The 25,744-nt window shown below is 35.2% G+C and overlaps 3 protein-coding genes across 5 annotated transcripts; 1 reads left to right on the top strand and 2 right to left on the bottom strand.

Moving 5' to 3' along the window:
- The first annotated feature begins 1,287 nt into the window (after positions 1 to 1,287).
- On the top strand, positions 1,288 to 11,404 carry LOC108199496 (serine/threonine-protein kinase VPS15). 2 transcript variants are annotated; one of them, XM_017367319.2, is made up of 11 exons: positions 1,288 to 1,803; positions 2,622 to 2,744; positions 2,839 to 2,884; positions 2,968 to 3,128; positions 3,780 to 3,859; positions 4,810 to 4,915; positions 6,319 to 6,495; positions 6,581 to 9,739; positions 9,987 to 10,234; positions 10,318 to 10,417; positions 11,103 to 11,404. In XM_017367319.2, the coding sequence occupies exons 1-11, from the start codon at positions 1,531 to 1,533 to the stop codon at positions 11,277 to 11,279; spliced, it is 4,650 nt and encodes a 1,549-aa protein (XP_017222808.1). In that variant the 5' UTR covers positions 1,288 to 1,530; the 3' UTR covers positions 11,280 to 11,404. The 2 variants fall into 2 exon arrangements, with proteins under 2 accessions (XP_017222808.1, XP_063939417.1); XM_064083347.1 differs by lacking the exons at positions 1,288 to 1,803; positions 2,839 to 2,884 and having other exon boundaries at positions 2,619 to 2,744.
- Positions 11,405 to 12,689: 1,285 nt separating this feature from the next.
- Positions 12,690 to 14,858, bottom strand: LOC108197859 (protein IQ-domain 26). 2 transcript variants are annotated; one of them, XM_017365585.2, is made up of 3 exons: positions 14,063 to 14,858; positions 13,739 to 13,948; positions 12,690 to 13,649 (listed from the first exon to the last, which is right to left on the bottom strand). In XM_017365585.2, exons 1-3 carry the CDS (start codon positions 14,468 to 14,470, stop codon positions 13,002 to 13,004), a joined length of 1,266 nt encoding a protein of 421 aa, XP_017221074.1. In that variant the 5' UTR covers positions 14,471 to 14,858; the 3' UTR covers positions 12,690 to 13,001. The 2 variants fall into 2 exon arrangements, with proteins under 2 accessions (XP_017221074.1, XP_017221073.1); XM_017365584.2 differs by having other exon boundaries at positions 12,692 to 13,652; positions 14,063 to 14,857.
- An 8,317-nt stretch (positions 14,859 to 23,175) lies between these two features.
- On the bottom strand, positions 23,176 to 24,997 carry LOC108197878 (protein DETOXIFICATION 51). Its single transcript, XM_017365612.2, has one exon. The coding sequence runs from the start codon at positions 24,834 to 24,836 to the stop codon at positions 23,316 to 23,318; it is 1,521 nt and encodes a 506-aa protein (XP_017221101.1). The 5' UTR covers positions 24,837 to 24,997; the 3' UTR covers positions 23,176 to 23,315.
- Between the last annotated feature and the right edge of the window lie 747 nt (positions 24,998 to 25,744).

Genomic DNA, 25,744 nt, shown 5'->3' with positions numbered 1-25,744 from the left:
TTAGTCTTATAATTTTATTAAATTTCGAATAAAAAAAATAAAGGATTGTAAAGATATCAATCATTAAAAAAAGTAATAGCAAAAAAATTAGAACCATAAAATAATAATAATTTTTAACTAATAAATAGGAATCATAAAATAAAAATAATTAATAAATAAAATAGGATATATAAAATAGGAATCATATATTGATTTTATGATAATGTAAATTATTCTTGATTAGTATTGTGTTTGACGGGTACCGGAGGCGGCTCAAACTAATTTTTATCTAAATAATAATAATTTTTTTATTAGTATTATGTTTGACGGGAAAGTGGCTAAACTAAATTTTTGTCTATGTTATAATATTTTTTTTTGTTAAAATGGGACCACGGTTCAAAATAATTTTTATCCAATTATAATCTTTAATTTTATCATAATTAGAATAATTTTCATTAGTATTGTGTTTGACAGTAAGGCAACTCAAACTAATATCTAAATTATAATGTTTTGTCATGAGTATTATGTTTGACAAGATAGCAGCTCAAACTAATTTTGATCTAAATTATAATATTTAATTCTATCATAAAAATTATAATTATGGATTAATATTGTTTTTGACAGGACGACGGTTCGAACTAATTTTATTATTAGTATTGTGTTTAACAGTATGGCCACCCAAACAAATTTTTATACTAATTATAATATTTTTTTATTAGTGATATGTTTAACGGGAATATGACTCAAAATAATTTTTATACCATTATAATATTAATTTGTATCAAAATAAAATTTATAACGCCGCCGCGAAGCGCGGTTTTTTTCACTAGGTTTTAAATAAATTACAACACTAAAAATCTATCTCATAATAAATACAAGTTTTAAACCGATCCAAAATACCACACGCATATAACTTTCGATCCTTGGGCTTACTTTATTATTTCATTAAAAAATTTCAATGACATTAAAATAAAATTATAAATATATATTTTTGAATATTTTTTTAACAAGAACCTTCGTATAATATTCTATTTCAATATTTTTATAATTAATTGAATAATAAATTATCTCATATTAATAACAAAAAAATAATTTTAAATAGATAATAAAATGTAAAAACTAAATTTCCTTAAGAAAGTATAATTCGTTGGTTAAAATAATTTAATTAAAATTCAGTTCATTAATATTAATATTAAAATAATAATAAAATAATATTAAAATTTAAATTATAAAAAATAAATTACCAATTATATAATTTTGGGGCGAAGCACCGGTTAAAAGGCCAGTAAACTTAATAATTTATCCCGCAGTGACACGGCAAAGTTGAAGTGCCCGCAATACAAGTTATACAACTTATAAGTAATTTTAATTCAAAATAAGTTAAAACTAAAACACCTCATGGTTTCATCTCTTTTCCGACGTTAAACCACCGGAGTTTACTTCCCGGCGTAGAACTCCGCAAAACATCTCTAATTCCCTCTCTCTCACACGTTTCTCTCCCTCTCTCTCACACGTCTCTCTCTCTCTCTCTCGCTTAATTTCAAACAAGTGATGGGGAACAAGATCGCACGCACAACACAAGCATCGGCAACAGAGTACTATCTCCACGACTTGCCTTCTTCGTACAATTTAGTGCTCAAAGAAGTGCTCGGCCGCGGCCGATTCCTGAAATCGATATTGTGTAAACACGACGAAGGTCTCGTGTTAGTTAAAGTCTATTTCAAGCGCGGTGATTCTATTGATCTTCGCGAATACGAGCGTCATCTGTCTCGTATTCGCGAAGTGTTTAACGGTCTTGATCAGCCTCATGTTTGGCCTTTTCAGGTACTAGTTGCTGTAAGAAAGTTGATAATTTTTACGATTAATTGTGTTGGCGAGGTGTTAATTAGGTTTCAAAAGTGAATTGCTTGAATTGAGAGCTCTTATCGGGAGAACACGTGAGAACTACTGTGGAATGATTGTTCTCGTGCTAGAACTGTTCTCGCTGTATAGTGATGGTAGATTGCTAGAATTGCTTAATCTGATACTGTTAAACACACTACCACGAGTGTGATTTGGTTGATATTCGTGAATTCTGTTGATTGGGTTTTGAAAATAGTTTTTTAGAATTGCTATTGCTCTCAGAGAGCAGTTAGCGCGAGAAGTATTGGTCGTTAAAACTGCAAAAACGAATATTTTCGTGCTAAAATTGTCTCACTAGAGTTTGTGTGTCGATATATATATGTAATGTTATGTAATTATCCGTTGTTTGTTAGCTAAGTCAGTTTAGGAATATGATTCGATACTTTTGAATATAAAAAATATATTATATGTTAAAGCAATTTGATATTAATTAAGTCAGATTAAAATGAAGATTACATTTTCTGGTACTGGAAAAGTAAAATTTTGCTTTTATTAGGCTGTCTTAATGATTCTCGAGGCCTATTTTGATCTTTTATAATGGTGGACTTAAGCTATCAATTATTTGTGTGGATGTAAATTAAGGTTACTGTTTCCTTTCTTGATATTTGAGTATGAGAAGAGATGAATCTGATTTGGATATATTTACAACAGAAGGATTTAGGTCTTATACTGAGGAGTCGATAGAGTTGTTTAGGTGCTAGGTAAAAGATATTAATCTTTATAGATGATATGTGATGCAGTTTTGGCTTGAAACGGATAAAGCTGCTTATCTGTTGAGACAATACTTCTTTAATAACCTTCATGATCGTCTGAGCACAAGACCTTTCTTGAGTCTAGTTGAGAAAAAGTGGCTGGCTTATCAGGTAAAATAATACCCTCCCGCTGCGTATATAATCTACAAATTTTAATAGTTCATATTGATAGACTTGGACTTAGAAGCTTATTTTGTTTATGTAGTTGCTCTATGCAGTGAAGCAGAGCCACGAGAATGGAATTTGTCATGGTGAGATGCTGAGCACGAGTGTTCAGAGTATTTGATTCAGTTGAAATGTGATATGATGTCTAATATGTGTAATATATTTGCAGGGGATATTAAGTGTGAGAATGTGTTGGTCACTTCTTGGAATTGGCTTTACCTTGCCGACTTTGCATCTTTCAAACCTACATATATTCCACATGATGACCCGTCAGATTTTTCTTTCTTCTTTGACACTGGAGGAAGAAGGCGTTGTTATCTAGCACCAGAGGTTGGCCCCTAGTTCTCTCTATTGTTTGAATAACTGTACTGTGATGCTGTAAGCATATTTCAGTTCTAGAAAATTTGTTAATACTTGGCTCCAAGTTAATAGAAGGGAGTGCACCTATGTCTTGTGTTATAAGTTTATAAATTAAGGCTACTAGAGACACATTTTAGGATGACATTATAGAGGATTTAGAGTCGTAATTGTAGACAAGGAAGTCATTTGGATTTTGCTTTTGTAAGTAACATCTCATGTGTATTATCAGATATGGAGTGCATTCTTTTTGACTAGAGGTGCTAATTCAGTTCTCTCCAATATAACGCCCTGTGTAATCAGTTTCATATGCTTTGGTAAATCTGTTATAGGAGACTAAACATATTGCTACTGTGACATATTTTTTAGTATTAAGCCAGCTAAATTGCAAGTTTTTTGCACAGCAAGCTTAATTGCTGCAAATAGCAGTCGTATATGTTTGATTGTCATATTATTTTCTGGTAATTGGCATTGCCAATGTTTTCTGGAGTGCCTTATTCAAGTGTTAATGCTCTGATTTTGGTTTGAAGTCACATTCTTTCCTTCTGTTATCAGGACACTAAATAGCTTTTGTCCGAGTAATTCTACTAATATAGTAACTAGTAACTCTGATCTTACTTTCAGAGATTTTATGAGCATGGAGGTGAGATGCAAGTTGCACATGATGCACCTTTGAGGCCATCCATGGACATCTTTGCTGCAGGGTGAGAACTTATGGCATAGCAACCTCTATATTGCATAAAATCTATTGAATGAACTGCTGATTTACACAGTGTATTTTGAATGAAAATTTGAGCTGTTCCAGGGTAAGATATGTACATATGCCCGCAACTATTCGATCTGTAGTATATGCTTAATTGCATGTAGTAAAACCACATATTATGGATCTTTTTTTAATTTTAAATTTCTCTTAAATATTTACAGAAGTACGGATTTTACTGTAGCCTAATCAGTTCCATTATCAAAAGTACTGTACGGCATAAGAACTTAAAACATATAGTGACAATTGATCATAGTTTGCCAACAAAGTATAATTCTCTAATGATGTCAAACATTGTCATTATTACAACACATTTTTATCATTCTATGGCCACATGTGATTTTACTTCTTAGATTGCTGCCTCCAGTTAACAAGTTGCTGCTATAGTTGTGTTACTAAGTTTTGGTATAATGTTAAGTTACCCATTAAGTTATTGATGCACGTTTAGACATGTTCGTCATCCTTCCAACTTTAACAGGATTGGTTATAAAGAATTTATGTTCATTGTATTCTTATGTTATATAATAAATAATAATCATGATAATAAGTGGAGCTAGTAGCTATCCAGCTTCTTTTATGTAGTTGTTCCCACAATTGAAAAGGAACTTAACAGTTGTGCCCCTAAATTTTCAGTAAATAATATATCAGCCGTTCAACCAAGTGCTCACTTACCATGTAAAGTCTTTTAATTATCTATCTGCTACACCTTGACTACGTAGTGTGGGACATTTTGGCTATATACTAATGCATGCTGTTTAGTTGTTTATGATATTAGACATTTACATTTACGCTCTTTGTTTTTTCTGTTACAGGAATTACATAATGTGCTAGTATTAGGCATTTGAGTTTTTCAATTTAGTATGCCTTTTAAAAAAAATTTATTTGCCTTTTCAGTTGTGTTATTGCTGAGCTTTTCCTTGAGGGACAGCCACTGTTTGAACTCTCCCAACTACTTGCTTATCGCAGAGGGCAATATGATCCAAGCCAACATCTGGAGAAGGTAACCTGGAGTTTGATTAATTCTGTCAATTTCCTGTTTTCATCTATTAGCTATCTACCCGTCTACATTATAGTGTTCTGGAAGTTGCTAGGTGGGTCAGAACAGTGAAGGTGCCTTCCAGTTATTAAACAGTGAAGGTGCCTTCCAGTTATTAATCGATTATCTAGGAGGAGATAATTGGCATAGTAAATATTTTCCTCCCAATGCTTCCTAACCCTAAATTTTTACACCTAATCCAATATTATAAACAAAAAGGCTTGATTGCCCGATTTCAGATCTGGGAGTTTACTCCTTCGCTTATCACATAGGTCACTGTTTAAAACACTGTTATGTGTGTTGTGTATGTCTGAGCTCTCTTCTTTTGTTGCTACAAATGTATATAGTGCAAGCTGAAGTCTGATTGCACATAAATTAAAGAGCTATGAGCTATGATGCACGGGTGCGGGAGGATACAGTGAATAAATATTATATATATATATATATATATATATATATATATATATATATATATATTGGTTATCTATTTAGCAATTTTTTTATATCTAATTGATTAACTATACCAGGGATTAGCATTCAATTAAATTTCAAAGTCAAATAATTCCTTACTATAAACTATGTTATAAAATAGAAGTAAAATAAGATAATATCTACGATTAGGTCAAAGAAATTAGAAGTCAACAAAGTAAAAGCAAATCAAAGCAGTCAATAATATACACACTTAAATATACAACACTTCTCAATTAGCCACAGTCCACAGATTTGCATACATATATATACATATTAGTATATTACAGTATACAAGAAGGAATACAAGAACATGCGAGGCACTGAGACATGTTTCTGAAATCCACAAAATGTGTTTAGAATAATATTAGATATTTTTTTGAAAATGAACCTTCGGTATTTTGAGGTGAACTGACGCACATGTAGCTGAGAGATGGACGATGCATTTGAAAATATTTTGGGCTTTCACGTGTTGTGAACTTGGGAGCCATAAATGTAAAAGATTAGCAAGTATATTATGCAAGTCTCCTTTAGCTCCATATTTTTCTCATGTCACTATTATCATTGTTATTATTATAGTCATATATTAACCTATTAAGTAATGATTTAAGTTAATAGGATTGTATATAATGTTCATTAGATCAAATAAACAGACTTATATTCATTAACCAAAACTTATGTAACTTAACCAACAAAGGCACACATACCCATGCATGGGTTTACATTAGTACTACGTCTTATACATTACATAAGGTCTTACTAAATATATTATATGGCTTAATTATTATCAACAAACTTATATATTAAAATTTTCAGCCAAATTTAATGTTAAGTTAATCTAAAAAGGGTAAAACAAATTTTTTACTCAGTTGTTTACATCAAATTAACTGTTGAAGCAGATCCCAGATTCAGGATTACGCAAGATGATTCTTCACATGATTCAGTTGGATCCAGACTCTCGATGTTCAGCTGAGAGCTACTTGCAGAGCTATGCTGGTGTTGTCTTCCCGCGCTACTTTTCACCTTTTTTACACAAGTTCTATTCGCTGCTGAATCCATACAATTCTGATTCTAGGGTAAGGAGCTGTTTAAACGTCTAATTTTCAATAAAGAAATCTTTTACTTGTTTAATGGTTGATGGCAACTTTTGGTATGCTGCAGGTTCTAATATGCCAGCTCTCCTTTCATGAGATACTCAAGCAAATGATGGGCAATAAAGCAGGCGAGGAGACTGGTATTGATCTCGCATTAGCCTCAAACCCATTAAATGTCGAATCCTCTAATAATATAGAGGCAAAACATATTGTGGACTCGACGATCTCCTCCAGGAAAACAGAACTGGAAAAGGGGTCGATTCATGGTCGATTTGAGCTTCCTGGAGATATCACTACACTTCTTAGGGATGTAAAACAAACTGGCAGTTCTTCTGGTGCAAATACGGTGCAGGAGGATTTTTCTAATTCAACAAGTTTTCAGAAGCAAGAAAAGTGTAGCATGCCAGTTCCTGATAATCTCCTACAAAATATATCAAACGTTTTTAAAAGAAATCACCATCCTTTCCTTAGAAAGATCACGATGAATGACATGAACTCTCTTTTGTCTGACTATGATAACCAGTCAGATACCTTTGGAATGCCTTTCTTACCATTACCTCAAGATAGCATGAGTTGTGAAGGTATGGTTTTAATTGCTTCACTGCTCTGTTCCTGTATTCGCAATGTCAAGTTGCCTCATATGAGGAGGGGTGCTATACTCTTACTGAAGTCATGCTCTTTATATATCGACGACGAAGATAGGTTACAACGCGTTCTTCCGTATGTAATTGCAATGCTTTCTGATCCAGCTGCAATCGTACGTTCTGCTGCCTTGGAGACTGTTTGTGACATTCTTCCTTTAATACGAGATTTCCCCCCCAGTGATGCTAAAATCTTTCCAGAGTATATTCTGCCAATGCTTTCCATGCTTCCTGATGATCCAGAGGAAAGTGTACGGATATGTTACTCTAGTAATATATCCAAGCTGGCACTAACAGCTTATGGGTTTTTAATTCACTCAATAAGCTTAAGTGAGGCAGGGGTCCTTAATGAGTCAGCTTTGGGCTCCAAGTCACAAATGCGGTCTTCTGATACATCTGGAAGATTGCAGAGTAAAAATAGAGATACGCAGCTTGCACATTTGAGAAAATCCATAGCCGAGGTCATTCAAGAACTAGTAATGGGTCCAAAGCAAACCCCAAATATCAGGAGAGCGCTCTTGCAGGATATAGGCAACCTTTGCTGGTTCTTTGGACAGAGACAGAGTAATGACGTTTTGTTACCTATCCTCCCGGCTTTTTTAAATGATCGAGATGAGCTGCTTAGATCGGTATTCTATGGACAGATCATTTACGTCTGCTTCTTTGTAGGGCAAAGAAGTGTTGAGGAATATCTGTTGCCGTACATTGAGCAGGCCTTAGGTGATGCAACTGAGGCTGTTATCGTCAATGCTTTGGATTGCTTGGCAATCTTATGTAAAAGCAAATTTCTGCGGAAAAGGATACTCCTTGAGATGATAGAACATGCTTTTCCATTGTTGTGTTATCCTAGTCAATGGGTGAGGAGGTCTGCAGTAGCTTTCATTGCTGCTAGTAGTGATTACTTGGGTGCTGTCGATTCCTATGTTTTCCTGGTCCCAGTAATACGCCCTTTTCTTCGAAGACAACCAGCATCTTTAGTTTCAGAGAAGGCTTTTCTTTCATGTCTTAACCCTCCTGTCTCGAGACAAGTATTTTACCAACTCTTAGAAAAATCAAGGAGTTCTGACATGTTAGAGAGGCAGAGAAAGATATGGTATAGTTCATCTGCACAATCTAAAGAATGGGATACTCTTGATTTGTTTCATAGCGGAACAAGAGAATTAGATTCAATGAAGTACTGGTCAGACAAGCAACATGATGGTCAGGGTTCTAAATCCGTTGGCAATGCTGTACAAAACTTGGATCATAGTGAAGAAAGTAGTAAATCTAGGTTGAGACCTATTGGAAGTTTTATTCACAATACATCTGGCACCGTTGATACGCGGGATCCCTTATTTTCAGAAAAATTACAGTTTTCTGGTTTCATGTCTCCACAAATGAATGAAGCTAACAGCCTTAGTTTCGATAAACCATCAGAAGGCATACCTTTGTACTATTTTAAATATGACAGTAATCGAGCAACTGGAAATGCTCCAGCCTCTGATTCTCCTTCACCATTGAGTTCCTTGGGTTTTGGTTCATCATCAGTGCCCTGGATGGACGTAGGAAATAAGTCTTTTACTTTGGGTAGCTCATTTCCACCTCCTAAGCTTGTTTCAGGTTCAATTAGTATAGGTAATAGTTCTCCACAACTTCACAGAGTGGTGCATGAGGTAGAAGACAGGGAAACAGATCAAGCAGCCTATGTTAGTAAATTTCAAGATATGCGGGTGTCTGGTCCTAAAGGAGGTTCTACTGTTGCCAATGATATCTCAGCTGCAGCTGAGGTGACAGGAGTACCTCCCTTTGCAAGAACACCAGCAACTCAAGATGCAGGGTGGAGGCCCCGTGGTGTGTTGGTTGCCCACCTACAGGAACACCGTTCGGCCGTCAATGACATTGCCATCTCAACCGACCAGAACTTCTTTGTGAGTGCGTCGGATGATTCCACTGTGAAGGTGTGGGATTCTAGAAAGTTGGAGAAAGACATCTCATTCAGGTCGAGGCTTACTTATTCTCTAGATGGAAGCCGTGCAGTATGTACCGCAATGCTCCAAGGTTCAGCTCAAGTCATTGTTGGAGCTTCTGATGGCATAATTCACATGTTCTCTGTTGATCACATTTCCAGGGGGCTTGGAAATGTGGTTGAGAAGTATTCAGGCATTGTTGATGTTAAAAAGAAGAGGGTTGGAGAAGGTGCCATAACTAGCCTAGTTAACTACTCTGCAGATGAGAGTGCTTCTAAAATGATTCTTTATAGTACTCAAAATTGTGGGATCCATCTCTGGGACACTAGGACAAATAAGGACATGTGGACTTATAAAGTTTTTCCTAAAGAAGGCTACGTGTCATCTTTAATAACATCCCCTTGCGGGAATTGGTTTGTTTCCGGGTCTTCCAGGGGCGTGCTTACTCTTTGGGATCTTCGGTTTTGTATACCTGTTAACTCATGGCAGTTTTCTACAGCTTGCCCTGTAGAGAACATGTGTCTCTTTGTGCCTTCTGTAAATTCTTCAATATCCACTATAGCCAGGCCCCTTGTATATGTTGCAGCAGGTTGTAATGAAGTTTCTCTCTGGAATGCAGAAAATGGGAGCTGTCATCAGGTACATGGTTAAAGTGTCTGTTGGTCTTAGGGTGAAGTTGTATATTGATATCTTTCTGTTTGAAACTTCTATATAAATTAGATTATTGTTTGTAAAATTATCAATTTGTTTTTTACACTGTTTCCACTTGGTGTTATAGACTAGAGTTTAGAGTACCAGTTGAATGTATCTGGGCTGGGCTGTTATTCTGTTGTCTAACATGCATATACAATATTAGTTCTCTCATTGTCATTCTTATTTTCTGCAGATCTTGAGGGTGGCTAGTAACGACCATGATAGCGAAACTTCTGATTTACCTTGGGCCTTGACTAGACCTTCCAGTAAGTCAAACTCTAAAGCAGATTTGAGAAGGAATGTTAATCCCAAGTATAAAGTAGATGAGCTGAATGAACCACCTCCTCGGTTGCCTGGTATCCGCGCATTACTCCCATTACCAGGTGGGGACTTGTTAACAGGGGGTACAGATTTGAAGATCCGCAGATGGGAACATTACAGGTTTGTGTTTGTTGTTTGTAGTCTGCTCATTTTTTGTTCCCATAATCTTGTATCCAATTGGCCTCAATCTTCCCTACTTGCAGCCCTGATCGAAGTTATTGCATTTGTGGACCAACTATAAAGGGAGTTGCTAATGATGATTTTTACGAAACAAAATCTAGTTTCGGGGTGCAAGTTGTCCAGGTATGTCAGAACACTCTCTCTGCTTTAGGTGGAGTTGTTAAGTTGTAGATAGTTTGTATCAGAAGTTGAAAAGATTAAAACCGTTACGAGTGTTTAAGGTTTAGTAACTTATTGTTTAATTTTATTATGTTTTAGGTCTAATAGCTTATAGTATAATTTTATGACAAGTTCATAATAACCTGTTGTATCGTTACTTGATGTTCATGACTTCAATTTTATCTTTGGGTGGAAAGAGGCTCCAGTTTTATATATTGCAGTAAGGAAAACCTGTAATTCATACTTCATACTTCAACTGGTCTAGATTCCTTTTCCGTTTTAGGCGTAAACAAACATATTGTTGTTGAGTCCAATTACCACTCTAATATTCCATAAAGTTTTAATTCAAGTGAATATCAGCTCGCCTATCTTCTTTTTCTGCTTCAACACCCTTGTAAATTCCCTAATGGCCTGTTTGGGAACTTGAATTTCATGTGAAATTCTGGATTTGATCAATGACATGTTTGGATACACAAAAATCATGGGATTTGAATTTCATTTGAAATCCAGGACATTCAAATACTAGTATAAAACTGAGAATTTGAAATGACACATCAATTCATGTAATATGAAACCCAAAATTTGAAATGAAATACATGTTTCCAAACGCAATCTAAACTTATCTTTGCCATTATATTTTGGCAAACAGGAGGCGAAGAGACGGCCTTTAGCTACTAGGTTGACTGGGAAGGCAATCCTTGCAGCTGCTGCTACTGATTCCGCTGGTTGTCACCGTGACTCTATACTTTCTCTGGCTACAGTCAAATTGAACCAGAGACTTCTGATATCAAGCGGCAGAGATGGAGCCATTAAGGTTTGGAAGTAAGAATGTTATGCATCCCAATGAAATGTACATAACAGGTTAGTAATGATCAAAGCTGTACATTTTTAATTATCCCCAAAACAAGTGTACATTTTGTATTTAAATGAGAAGATAAGCTTCCTCGTAAAGCTAGTATACCTACTAAGTGACATCCACAAATTTACAAGTACAAAAACAGTATATTCACTTCGAAGCTATTAAAATTAGAAGTTCAAGCACTTAAACTTTTTTTTCTTATGATTATGCCCGGTACAGAGTCAATTTGATAAAGAAAAGGAGAGATAACCTTTGACTGAACCAGAGGTTTATTTCCAGATTTTTAAATTAAGAATAAATATTTAGTACCCTTAAGACAGGATATATAGCCTTTATATCATTTTTATACAGAGATCGGAACGGGATTATAGTTCTTTCTTGAGTTGTCTGTTATGCTTCCATTCTCGAGGAAAATGCCAAATCGAAATAAGAGTTTTTTTGTAAATTGTTATATATTTTAAATCTCTCTTCAATTCTTCCATCATAGACCTAAATACTATAACTATTAGTATCTAACAAGGGGTATAGTAATAGGATTCATTCCTACCTTAATAGTTGAGGTAAAATATCTGACATGAGCAAGATGCAAAGAACAAACACTAGGATTCGAAGATAACTACCTGCCAGCTAGAGGAATCAGTACTTCTGACCTGTTGTAGTATGAAGACAATACAGTGCTTGTGACAATACAATTTGGCCTTGTAGCTAATTTGAATCGAACGAGTACGTCTACATCAATTCTGGTACAGAATATTTTACTTTTGCTCTATATTTGTGTGACATATCTGAACTTTATGTATGTGACAATGAAGTATGAACACCGAGCATTTTCATTTTATTATGTATCATAGTATAATCTAATACAGTTGATATGTTATCAACTCACATAAATATATACTATCGCCTTCATTGTTCACATGTTCTGCATCACCTAGCCATGGAATCCTAATTTTACACACAATACAAACTCTACCATGCTTATATTAAATTATAAAAATTTATATTTATATGCATTGCGGTGACTGAAGTTGTTGAGTATGGTATTTTTTTGAATAGATAGAACGGATATATAAATAGACAGTACAAACTCTCTAGGTTTGATAGAGCAGACTAAGTGTAAATTATTTAATAGTGTGCCAACCCACCTGACCAATTAATATGATGATACATAAAGAAGGGGACAATAGATTTAGTGCATACATTATGATTCTTAAAGATGATCCTTAATTTGAGACAGGAAGTACGAAAATATAGTTTGTCTTAAATTTTTACTATTGTAATCTACTTTAAATTTTTACTATTGTAATCTACTTCCAGTGTTAAAACAAAATGAAATAAATGTGTCCGGGAAGTAGTTAAAACAAAATGAAATAATAATGATTAGCAAAGACCTACCCTTAAGATCAAACTAATAATCGAAATTACCAAATGACACTATATTGTATCCTATTTGATTTAGCAGTAAAATAATTTCACAACTTTTACATAATTCGCAAGACATCTAGGCTACCAATTCTGCCACATCCTAAATCACATCCTGGCTATAGCTTTTTACACACGATCCAACTCTCATCTATCACAATCTAGTCCCATTTTTTGTTACATACCCCAGAAGAAAACACAAACACAATCCTACTCCTGCTTCATGCCTTAAGAAACTTGGTAATCACATCCTTAAAAGTACTTCTCTTAAAACTTGGATAAGTCTGCAGACTTATCCAACTTGCCCATAATAGCATTCTTAAAAGTAACCACATCCTGGACTTGAGAACATGATCTTTGCATTTTAACCCCGCTTAAACTACTTCTCGACTCCATCATGTCATGAAGTGAAAGCTTCTTTCTTGACCCTTGCCCTGCCTCTGGCCTCTGTTTTGGAGCACTTTGAGACCTCGATTTGGCCTTAAATGACTGTGTACTTGCCATATAACTCGGAGAATTAGTACATTGCCTAAAGAAACCATCTAAAAAGACACTCTTAGACGGTGTAAGCGGTGCGTTGGACCCTGCTGAATTAGCAAACCTAGGAGTGCTTTGGGCTGTCGAGAACCGACATTCATCACCCGTGAGTCCCCAGTCAGATTCTTGACAATTCCGGCAATCGGGTATCCATATACGTGATGGAACCCGACATGGGAGTGGTGAGGAGAGTGTTTGGCTATGCGGGTCATCGATGCAATCTGAAACCCATGTGTTGCTTCTTCTGGATCTTGATTTAGGCCTTCCTGTGTCTACCTCTACAATTTTCGGACTTTCATCAATTGTGTTATCAAATGTTCCTGAAAGTCTCCTGCTGTGAACTGATGTTGCGTGTTCACTCCTTGTTTCATCACATTTCTCCTTCAAATAAAGAAACAGTTCTACTAAATTACTTGCAACAAACTATATACTATACCACAACACACGACTATGAAATTGAGACTTACTATGGATTTTCGAGCTCTAAAAAGGGATTGAAATCTTTCACTATCCTTCCTGATAAATGCACTACCTCTTTGGGCACGGACAGTAGCTTGTGCTCTTATTAAAGCTTGCATGCTATGAAGCGTTGCTGTTGCTTGTTTTCGTACAAGAAAACCTCTCACAAGTGCTTGTAGCTTCACCAGTCCTCTCAATGCCCTGAGTGCTTTTCTTGACTGTTAACATTTCAATTTCGATAAATATAAAATCTTGAAAACTATATAAAACAAAACAAAAAAGGTAATATAGTTTCAAATATATGTATCAAATCTGCTGCAATAATACATTACCAAATATCCCCGGAAAAGACTTTGAATCTTGATTGCAGCGGTCCTCTCCCGGCCACCACCCAGCATGTTGGCCCGGCTAGTCAGGCGAACGACTTCCGCTGCCGCCTGTGCAGCAGCTACAGCAGCATCTGCTGCGGCAGCTGTTGCAGCAGCCACCGCAATTGCATGCTTAGTTTGCTCACTATCTGAGTCATTAAAGAAATTAGACTTCAACCATGAAACCTCAGCCGGAGTGATATTAGGAGGTATAGTAGCATGATTGTGAAGTAGCCCAGTTGAGCCTCTGCCCGAGTGGCCAACATTCTGGCCGTTCTTGTTTTTCCGGTCACCGGAAGTCGAGTTTTCTGCCGGGTCTTTATCTTTTTTCATCCCAAACAAGCCCTTCAACCACCTTGTTGCTTTCCCCATCTTTGAAAGAGATATGAGAAACACAGACAGAATGTATAGACAAAGAATAGGAGAAAAAAATGTGTGGGGGGATGTTTTGAAATACCAGATAGAGTTTACGCTAAAAATAAAAAACTGCTACAGCTCAATTTTATGATGTTATCCATATAATCAAGGTGAAAAAACAGATAAATTCAAACTCACTGAATTTAATGAGACTAAGAGTTGCAGTTTTAAAGGGACAGTTACAAATCCACAGAAAAGAAACAGTGCATGATTCAAACAAGTTGAAAAACTTGAAGATTTCAAATGAAATTATTTGGATATTGGAGAAAATAGATATCTATGGGAATGATGTAACCAAAAGAGTGGGAGGGAAGAGCCTCCTTAGAGCAAGTCCAATGCTAGATGCTATATATCTATTGCTATTGCTATAATATAGCACCGAAAAGTGTGTTTTGTTGCTAAAATAAAACTTGCACTCCAATGCTAAGTTCTATAACTAGTTTCAAACTTGCACCAAAAAGTGTTCTTTGGTGCTAAAATAAAACTTGCACTCCAATTTCTAGTTATTGATGATGTGGCAACATGGATGGATCCATCCTTGGTTTCAAATATAGAACCAAGGATGCATCTATGCATGGATGCATCCAAATATAACACCCCTTTGGAGTTGAGTTTTTTTAGTTTTGATGCTATAATATAGCAATAGAACCAAGTATAGCATTGCATTGGAGTTGCTCTTATAAACCTTAGTTGAGTTTTTGCGGTCAATATTCTTGTTACAGCTGACAAGTACTATACAAAAGTTGCTATATATCAAAAAGATCGAGAAAGTTTCTGTTGCTCAAAAGTTGTTAAAATAATATTATTTTGGTAATAATTTTTTATGTATGGAAGAAAATGAAGATCTCACAAGATTACATTATTGTAGTTTCAAACTGATTCTGTACTATCATGACCTCGTGAGTATGGCACAATACTAGATGACAACAAGGTGCGGCCAAGATATTCAGAAAGCATGTGTTGTTATATAGTAGTAGTGATATTGAATGGGTTACATACAAAGTGAGTTGTAACCAGTTTTGGAATTCAAATTAGTTTAGAAACTGGAAATCAATTCCTCAATTTTTATTCATTAGTTTTTACTATAAAAATTATTTATGTATATATAACAAATTATTATTTTTTATATAAAAATTCTCATATATATATGCGACGTATATCACGGTCATCTACCATCACGATTTTTGGTCTATCGCCGTTGACTATCATCACTATCATTACTAATAACTATATACCACCAGACACCTTGTATTGTCAATTACTACTGTCATGCATTTTTTACACTATAATTGATCAAAAATAATTGACCATCAATAAATTTAAATAAAATTTTTCAATTATTAAATAAATTGATAATTTTACTGTATAGAATAGTAATTAGTAGAGTATAAACGTGTGATTTAAATAATTATAACAATGACCGCGAGAATGGTTTCTAATTTGGTTTTCGAGAATTGTATTTGTACTAGTTGATAGCTCGAACGGTTTTTTTTGAAAAAAATGATGAACACAGAACAAGATCTACGAATATACCATCGTCAATTTTAATATCGCTTATTTGTCTCATTTTGGATATGAAGACATGCATGTTAATCTATTCTATGTTTGTTTGAGTCAATCATTCTTATAGATGCCGCATGATTGTTATTTATCGAATTATCTCCTTCTCAAGAAAAAAGACTATACTCCGTTTTCAGATTTGACCAAAAATAAAAATTAAAAGTAAAATAGACAAATGACATTGACAACTCGTCATCATTTATCAAATCATTAATCTCGTCGTCATTTATTGAATCATTAATTCATGTATCGTCATTTTTGATTTATACTTGACGAACATAATTCCGATCATGTCAGATATTTTCTAGACACTCGTATGCTCTTTTGTGTACTATACAGAACAGAATAAAGTTACGAAGAATCAGAGCAAAGTATGAAAAAGTTGAAAAAAAAACAAAGTGGTTTTAAGAGAAAGCGAAACATTACAATAAAATTACAGTAATGGAGAGATCCAATGAGAAATGAGAAGAGTTTATGTACGTAGCAACCTTTCTCTTTTCTCAACAAAATTGAAAACGAGACCACACTAGTCGTACACTTCTGCTTTCTGGAGCGACGTGTCCTTAACATTCTGTCCATCTCGTGAATGCTACTCCCTCCGTCCCCCTGAGTAGTATACATTGGGGGACGGGGACGCGGCACGGACTTTAATGCTCCTGTAAAGTGTAGTTGTGTAATTTATTTTTAAAATTTTCTTTTTCTGAATTAAAATTTGGATGTTATATTTTTATTCAGAAAAAAGAAAATCTCAAAAATAAGTTACGGAACTATGTCTTATAAGAGCATTGAAATGCGTGTCGAGCAGTTGAAAAGAAACGTATACAATTAAATGGGACAGAGGGAGTAACATTCTTTGTTGTTTTTGTTTTTTTTCTCTTACATTTACTTTTATGATTTATTTCTCCAATCTTGTCAAGATTCTCTATGTTACTGTGTTGTTATACCAGAACGGAAACATTTTGCTTCTGCGTAGGATGAAATTTTTGTTATAGGAAATGTTCGGGACCTGAAAAAGTTTGAGGAGAATTAATTGGATGTGTATTTTAAAAATAACCGGAACCTTTATATGTAAACATAATCAATCCTCTCACTGCTTTTTCAATTAAGCTTGTAATTAAAAATTTAAGAGTTTGGAAGAAAATATTATTTGAGCTATTCTCTTTCAGTTCTATAGTTATAGTTACAGTTAAGTCTGTATAGAATTGAGTCGAATTTTACCGGAATTGAGTCGAGTTTAACAGTTTTCTGAAATGAGTCTAGCCGATCTGGGAATTCTGATTTAATAAAAAATCATGTTAATAAACGTGTCGAACTCGAATTCATTCATGAACAATTTGAGTCGAGATGAACTCAAGTCGAATTCTAACTGAATCAAGTTGCTCACAAAAAATCGTATATAATTTTTACGTAACCAATCCCCGTAAACTTATATCTATATCAATATAACATTATCTTAACAATCAAATACATAAACAATTCTCACTTAATTATTATTCAACCAAATTTATAAAATATAATCTATATCTTTACAAATCAAATCACTATCTAACTATCGTATAATCATACATTTGCAATAAACTAATAACTAAATAATATACTTGTTTATCAGTATCTAACTATCATAATAATCATAAACTTGCAATCAACTAATAACTAAAATATATACTTGTTCTTTTCTTGTGTCATATATAACATTTCATTAACATTTTAAAATTTGAAACACAAATTTTATTCGAGTCAAGCTGAGTTAGACGAGTTCGAGTCGAACTCGAGCTGATCATATGCTAAACGAACCGAGTTGGAGATTAACATGTAAACAATTTAATTCCCGTCTGTTAACAAATACTCTCTCTGTTTTGAAATATGAGTCGTTTGACTTTTTTACACCCATTTTTAAGTCCTTTGACCGCATACTGAATATTATTATTTCTGAAATTTTCTTTTCGTGAATACAAATATATGATTGATATTATTATTTAAAAAAAGAAAATTTCAAAAATAATAATTTTAAGCATGCGGTCAAAATACTTAAAATGCGTGAAAAAAAGTCAAACGACCTATATTTCAAAACAGTGGGAGTAGAATTATCTTTTAACGTTCAAGATACCACATAAGTAGACCTAGCTATTATTTCTTGTGGGGATTTGATCCTCGCAAATCCTCCATCACAACCACTTCCCGCAATAATTTCTTTTTAAAAGTCTTAAACACCCGCATACAAATACTGCTTCCGTTTCAATTTACATGTTCACTTTAAAGAATTTTTTTTATTTCAAATTACTTGTCCACTTCAACTTTCAATGCAAAATTATATTTTCAAAGTCAATTCTACTCCACATATCTCTTATTTATATTTCCTAGATCAATCACACACCACATATTATGCTCATTTAATCTATACTATACTATAAAAAGCCAACATGGGTATAATTTGTAGTCGTACAAAATTTTGGTTTGGTACACTCCTGTAAAACTAAAAGTCTGCAACATGTAGATATCTATTAAACAGTTTCATATACTAAAAACACTCCTGATGTATATTAATATCTTTTAAATATAATTTATAATTAGTTGAAAAAAGGTGAAACTATTGTTAATAACATATATTAATATTAAAAAATATTTATAAATAAATGTATAACTACTTATAAATATACAATTTTGAGTATCTTTTGTCTAAAATACATATAAATAATTGGAAACGCTACTTTTTAATTATAACGTATTCTACTCGAAATTTAACTCTAACATGTTATATTTCATTACAAATACGAACCATTACATAACATATGAAGATATATGAAATATGAAAATTTTAATTTAAAATTAATTGAATAATAAACTGTCACATATTAATATCAGAAAAATATTTATAGATAGATAATAAATTGTGAAAGCTAAATTTCTAAGTTGGTTAATATAGTTTAATTAAAATCCAATTCATTAATACTAAAATACTAATAAAATGGTGTTAAATTTAAATTATAATTAATAATTTACGAATTATATACCCGCTCGTGCTTTGCACGGGTTAAAGGCTAGTACAATTAATATGTGAACATCAACTTTTCTTAAACTGTGTGATTCTTTCAAAGTGGACATCTAATTTGAAACGGAGGGAGTATTTTTTTTGTCATAACCCGCATTCAAATATTGTGTTGGTAAAAAAAAAAATTGTGAGAGGCTGAGAACGCAGTTTAACTGATTGATAATTTGACATGCAAAGTGGTTGTGAAATGGGCGGTAAACAAGACTGAGAAGTGAGATCATAACAAACAATGCGCAAGTAGCCTATTTCTTTTGATTGATATTACGTTTGCAGCACTTGGCCCAGGCCCAAATGTTACTTCATTCTATTGGACGTCCAACACATAAGATATGGATCATCTACATCTTAATATTGGGCTCAATTCAATCAGACTCCATCAAAAACCAATGCTCTTCTCCATGTTACAATTACATTTTAAATTATCATAGTAATAAAATCAATTTAAATCCTCAACTTTGGCCCACTGTAACTTTATCTTCTTTCCTCAACAATCCACTATGTTATTTGTCCTAATGCAAAATAAGTTGGTCTGAGAAACCTATTCAATTATTAAGGATTTATATATCGCATCTAACAGTAGTAGTCATAGTGGCTCTAGACAATATTTTTTTAACCAACAACCGATGTTGAGAGATTCATAGCGAGGGCAAGGAGACAAATTGTGCCCATACAGCCATACTGTTTGTGTTTGGCATCAACACCAGTAGTAGCAGGACCCGGGTGGGCGGAACCCAGACCGGGCTAGCCAAGACTCCAGTCCCGGATCCCGATTAAACTCTAAAATTTAAAAGATTTTTTTCTTAAATCTTCTAAAAAACCTTAGCTGGTACTAAAAAGAATAATAATATCTATCTAAAGGTGGCAATATCAGATCTGATCTGAACCCGACCCAATCCGTAACCCGATTACTGAGACAATATCCGAAAGTGACCTGAAACCCCAATTGACCCGAGACGATCCGAAATTAGAATTTCATTTCTAAAAACTTCAATTTTCAGTTTTATTCAATTTTAAGTGATTTTAGCTTGACTCGAAATCGACCCGATTGCTGACACGAACATGAACTGTTACCCGAAATTGTCACTGCCACATGATCTATCATTAGTTCCGGCTGTTTTCTAATCCGGGTTCCAACGATAGAACGAGTTTACGAAGCAACAAACACAAGTGGTTTAAATTTATGAGCAAACAAAAGAAACAGGGTGTGTTTGTGTTTGCATGCATGTTAATAAGTTGAACGTATGGTATAAGAAGTCGAAGGAGGAACTATAGCAGTGGGGCATCCAGTGTGCGCCCAAAAGGGAAAGAAGATGATGGAGGAGTGAGTCCTAACATGGTAGTGAAATGAAGATGCCACACACAATCATGTGTGCAGGAAAATGTATATCCTCTTTAAGGAACATGTCAAACTTATTTGGAGAAAAAATACAGTAAACTTGCACACAGACAGCGATTGTATTATTATTTATGGGGTTTTTTTTAATCATTGTGTGAAATATCAGTTACACCAGCAAGTCGAAAGCCCTGGCTACTCGTTTTTTATATATAATTAAACACAGTCACGCAGTCTTGTCTTTGGAACTCGAGACCTTTGATCAGAAAAACAAATATAATATTATCTGATCAAGATGTCATTTGTCTTGGGCTGAGCTACCACTTGTGATGAGAAGCGAGAAAGATAATTGAATTCGACCTCTGATGAGCGAAACGAGGATGATGCTACCTGATCAAGATGTCATTTGTCTGGGCTGAGCTACCACTTATAATGAGAAGTTAAAAAGATAATTGGATTCGACCTTTCATGAGCGAAACGAGGGTGATACCATCTGATCAAGTGCTCGTTAATGCCACTTCTAATGGGAAGCTAGCTAGGAAACATTGGGAGTGGTGCATTTAGAGTTAGCTCGTGGTGTTGCCTGTTGTTGCCATGTTGGTTGTAAGGTGGACAAAAGCTAATTATATGGCTATATATATGCATTAATCCTTAATCCTTAATCCTCATCTGGATTTACTTTCCTTTTTTATAGGCCAACTAGCTAGCTACCTAAATAGGAGAATCATTGTATCACACACATGCATAAGCATGAGGTGATGAGAGCCTATGCAGTCTGCAGCAAGAGGGTATATAATCATGTAAGCTAGAGGGTAAATAGCAAGTTAGAGCAGTCCTTTACCTTGTTATATAGAGAGGCCGATTTGGGCCGGTTAAAGAAGTGACTTCTTGTTTAAAGTAAAAAAGTAGATTAAGAGTGAGGAGTAAATAAGTTAATAAAAGTATTTGGAAAAGAAGTAGAAACTTTAAGAAAAAACTAGCATTCTCAAATTTTTAAAAGTGCTTCTACTTATTTATACAAAGGGTCAGGAAAAAGCATAAGGTAGAAGCAGCTTCTACTTCTCTTAAACAAACGGGCGCAAAGTATTTGAAATTGTCAAATATTAAATAATTTTAGACACTGCTAAAGTGAAGTCTTAGGTCCAGCTAGGCTAGGTAGAGAGGAGAGGAGGACAGGAAAGATGGAGGTGGTTTGGGGTGATGATGGGGTTGTTAGATGGCTGCATGACAAAGAGGATGGCTCAAATTCATGAAAAAGGGAGTGAGAATAAGGGACATCACACACAGTATTAGTTCGGCTTTGTTTGGGGTTGAGAACCAAATGTTATCTTCTAATCATGGACTAAAATTATGTTGTCTTCTTTTTAAAATGAAAAAAGGGTAATATATTATGTAAAATAGTACTCATATAAAGTTCTAAGAGGATTATGTCATTATCTGTATTAATACTTTCTGCTGTCTTTGTCTTCTGAATATTAGTTGTACAAATTATATATATAATATTATAATATATTTTCTTTACTAAAACAAAGATAATTTAAAATACTCCTTTATGTTGCCTATGATATACTATCTCACCACTAAACAATTTTTATGAGTTAATTTTATATTTGGAGAAAGTCATTAGAAAAATAACAAATATATATGTATATACTAATGATTTAAAACTTATTTGGACCGTTTGAATGAGTTTAAAATAAGTGCTTCTTGTTTAAAGTAAAAAAAGTGAAGTAGAAGTTAGAAACAAATTAAGACTTATAAGTGATTAAAGTGTCGAGGAAAAAAGAAAAGTTATGAAGCAAAAGTTAGTATTTTTAACTTTATATAAGTTCTTCTTTATTTTTTATACAAGTGATATAAATAAGTAATTATAACTTATAATTCTGGAAGCCGGGCTCGAAAACCCCGCCTAACACCCGCTAACATGTTAAATTAAGCATGTGTTCAGAGTTCCTTGTATAAGATGGTTGAGGTCACTTGTCTAAGTTTACTCTTACTCTGATCTTAGAAAATTGACAGAATAACAGGTTTTCCGGAGCAGCAAGTTTTGACATGACCACAGACAGTACATCATAAAAAACAACCGATAAACAATAATTGTAATTGATGACTGATATGACTGCAAATGTATACAAAAACTCCTCTATCAGCTACAGTTCACACTACTTCCCTGGTGCCAACATTGTTTCTTCGAAATTTAAAAGATTTTTTTTTCCCCCGCCTTTTAATAAAAACTTATCCTTATTAATTTCCAAGCAAATATATTGTAAATTTCATTTATTCACCATTTGTATTTTTCGTAAATGTAACCCAGCTCATGGCAAGCCACTGTTTCTATATCCATATCATGAGGACATAAATCAAACAACATGTTGTATTTGTAACCCAAGTGACTTGGTCACCCATGTTACTCTTTAGGATTAGGCTCGTGACTTGCTGTAATAGCCGTAATTTATTGAATCCCACATCATGCATGAAGAGGGCCTTTGTGTTGATAACAATTTGGTAAAGGTAGAAATCAAGTTGATAAGTTGGTTCATGTATAAGATCCTTGTAACATTGTAGACACAAATCTACAAATCTGAGGTACTTTGTGTACCTTAGTCTTACATGGTGATACGAATGCATTGATGTTTCAAGTTGTTTGATAAGGAACTGTTAGTTTTGCTCCCAACCACAGAGAGGTGATTGGCATTTTAAGCTATTTGCAGACAGAAATTGGAACAAAATTCCGCATTTCTAGCAAAAAAGTTATTTATTTGACATGAAAAAGTTGGATAAAAAATAGAGAAAAATCACCATTTCAAAAATTACATCTCGGAACCTAAACTGATCTACTACTAGTTCCCTGTTTTTGTTCAAGTCACAGTTATGCATATCACTGTCTCCTTCCCCTCTCCACTAGGCAGCTTTGTCTCTTTGCTTTGGGGACATGTTAGAGCTTGTGCTTTACTAGCTTGGTCCTCCCAGTCCGTGGACCCCACAACACACAACATTAGCCCAGCACAACAAAATTGGGCCGCAAGCATGCCTAGCCAGAGCCCCGAGAAACCCAACTCGAACCAGAACCCGAGCCCAATTGCGACGGGCATGCCCACGAGATAAAACGCCCCGAGATTGACATTAGCCGCGGTGGATGGACGGGCCGTGCCCCGCACCACTCCGCAACCGATGGTTTGCGGACAGTTTCCGAGCTCACACAAGCCAAGAATCGGTAAAACAGTGGATGTCAAATGTAAAATATTAACATCACTAGTGAACATATGAGCCCATACATCTCTCACTAGTACAGCAAATGACATAGCACAGAAGCCCATCAAGCCTGCCAAAAAAATCGAAACCAAAGCCGAAACCCGAGCCTTATCCGGCCGGTTCGCCCCGAGCTCGTTACCGACCCGAGTCGAGACCGCGAAGCTGAGCGACGAAGGAAAAACATAAATCAACGACGTCGTTTGGATCAAAACCCCCATCGATGCCACGGTGGCCTTGGGGTCCACAAGAAGGCCACACAAAACAATCATAATCTCATACCACCACCACTCGAGACAAACAGACACACAACTAGGCGCGGCTAGTCGGATGAGTGGCATCCACCCGGTTAGACATTCCCGGGTCGGGGCAGCCCAAGTTGGCACGTGGATACCCGAGGCCCACACGTAACAAACCACTGTCACGAGAACCACCAAGTTGGACGCGGCTGATGCAGCCGCCACGCCAGCCACGCCGAGCCGGAAGTGTGACACGAGCAAAATATTTATGGGCAAATGTAAAACTGTTCCCACTAATGAAGCCAGCGTGAGCGGGTGCGTGATGCCTTGAGCCCGAAGGTAAATCCGAATCGGATGAATAAACGAGTTGGTCACCAAATCCGGAATCGCGAAAATCAGATAAGTCCGCGCCAAGGCCGTGATATTCGGCTCTTGGTGCAGAAATATCAGCACATGTGAAATATTGATCCACAAATATGTTATCGGTATTGAAAAAACCATCAGAAATAAAACCGTTCGCTGTAACGTCAATGACAATAATTTCGGCCGCTGAGCCCCGAAAGCCTGGGTACATATCGGCTCCATGCCGAGCGCCAAGCCCGAGAGCACCGAATAGCCCGTAATATTCGCGAACGCCATAGCCAGCGAGCCCGCGGCCAGCTCAGTGTCACCAAGATGGCCCAGAAAGATCATGGATATTATCGAGCGAGCATAGAGTATCAGCGCGGTGAGGGCTATAGGAAACGAAAGCTTGATCAACGCTTTCGCCTCGGAGAATATATGCGACGGGGTTTCGTCTTTGGGGGTTGGCTCGAAGGGTTTAGAGGCTAAGAGATTGAGATAGTAGCGATCGCTGACAGTGATTGCGCGGGTTTTGTTTGGATTACACATATCTGGTAAGAAATGAAGAGGTTTTGAGAAGATTGAGATATTTTTGATGAGTCTAAAGGAGTGGTGGGAGATACTCTAATGAAGAGCACTCAATATGTGTGTAAATGAAGATAGAGAGATGTAGATTGACTCCTCAAGCGTAACAGAACTAAGATAGCTTCTAGCTTATAAATAGGAGGTGGAGATGGAGGTGGGTTGTTTATTTATTTTATTCCTATCTCTTTTGTCTACTTTTTATAACACACTATTATTTATTTATCGGATTTTTTACGATACACATTAAGCACTAAATTATATATATTTAGCTCATTTTGATTAACTATTACATTAATTGATTATGGTGGATCCCTCTGCATATACAAAAGCTCTCCTAGTCAAAATAAGCTGGTATATCATTTAGCATACGCCGTTCTTTATTTATTTATTTATTTATTGTCACGGTGTTTTGAATTTCGAATTACTTTGCATGGAGGCGTTTCTTTAGAAAAAGCAGCGTATGAAACTGATGACTTTGTGTGGTTCAAATAAGGAGACGTCAAAAATGTTTGGAGAGAGATGAGAGAGATTGATTTTATGTTAGAATTCAATTCAATTTCCGACAATAAAGATTAATTACAAGAGTCTTGAGTTTCTTCTTTGACTCCGACACGCACCTCTTTGGTCTAGTTATTACACACAGATAAAGATGTGCGGTGTTATATACGTGTATCATACTACTATATGCATAGTCACTTCAAAGAAATATTTAATAACGGGAGTATTTAGGAATTGCATACTTGTGTTAGTAATTTGATTAGTTGTGTCCTGTAATTAAATGAGTTTTGGGTCCTAGGAGTTGTTATTGTACAGTTTCCAGCAGTCTGTGGGAGCACTTCTCATGGTCCAAACACTCATTTACAGTTACCAAA

Source organism: Daucus carota, chromosome 8 (assembly GCF_001625215.2).
Source record: "Daucus carota subsp. sativus chromosome 8, DH1 v3.0, whole genome shotgun sequence".
Classification (NCBI taxonomy): domain Eukaryota; kingdom Viridiplantae; phylum Streptophyta; class Magnoliopsida; order Apiales; family Apiaceae; genus Daucus; species Daucus carota.
This window is presented reverse-complemented; position numbering and strand designations above follow the sequence as displayed.

Excerpts from the sequence above, each read along its gene's own strand:
- LOC108199496 (XM_017367319.2), top strand. The coding sequence starts at position 1,531 with ATGGGGAACAAGATCGCACGCACAACACAAGCATCGGCAACAGAGTAC. Across the intron at positions 2,745-2,838 it reads AAAAGTGGCTGGCTTATCAG|TTGCTCTATGCAGTGAAGCA; the intron begins GTAAAATAATAC and ends TTGTTTATGTAG. Across the intron at positions 10,418-11,102 it reads TCGGGGTGCAAGTTGTCCAG|GAGGCGAAGAGACGGCCTTT; the intron begins GTATGTCAGAAC and ends TTTGGCAAACAG.
- LOC108197859 (XM_017365584.2), bottom strand. The coding sequence starts at position 14,470 with ATGGGGAAAGCAACAAGGTGGTTGAAGGGCTTGTTTGGGATGAAAAAA. Across the intron at positions 13,949-14,062 it reads GTCTTTTCCGGGGATATTTG|TCAAGAAAAGCACTCAGGGC; the intron begins GTAATGTATTAT and ends AAATGTTAACAG. Across the intron at positions 13,653-13,738 it reads TTAGAGCTCGAAAATCCATA|GAGAAATGTGATGAAACAAG; the intron begins GTAAGTCTCAAT and ends CTTTATTTGAAG.
- LOC108197878 (XM_017365612.2), bottom strand. The coding sequence starts at position 24,836 with ATGTGTAATCCAAACAAAACCCGCGCAATCACTGTCAGCGATCGCTAC.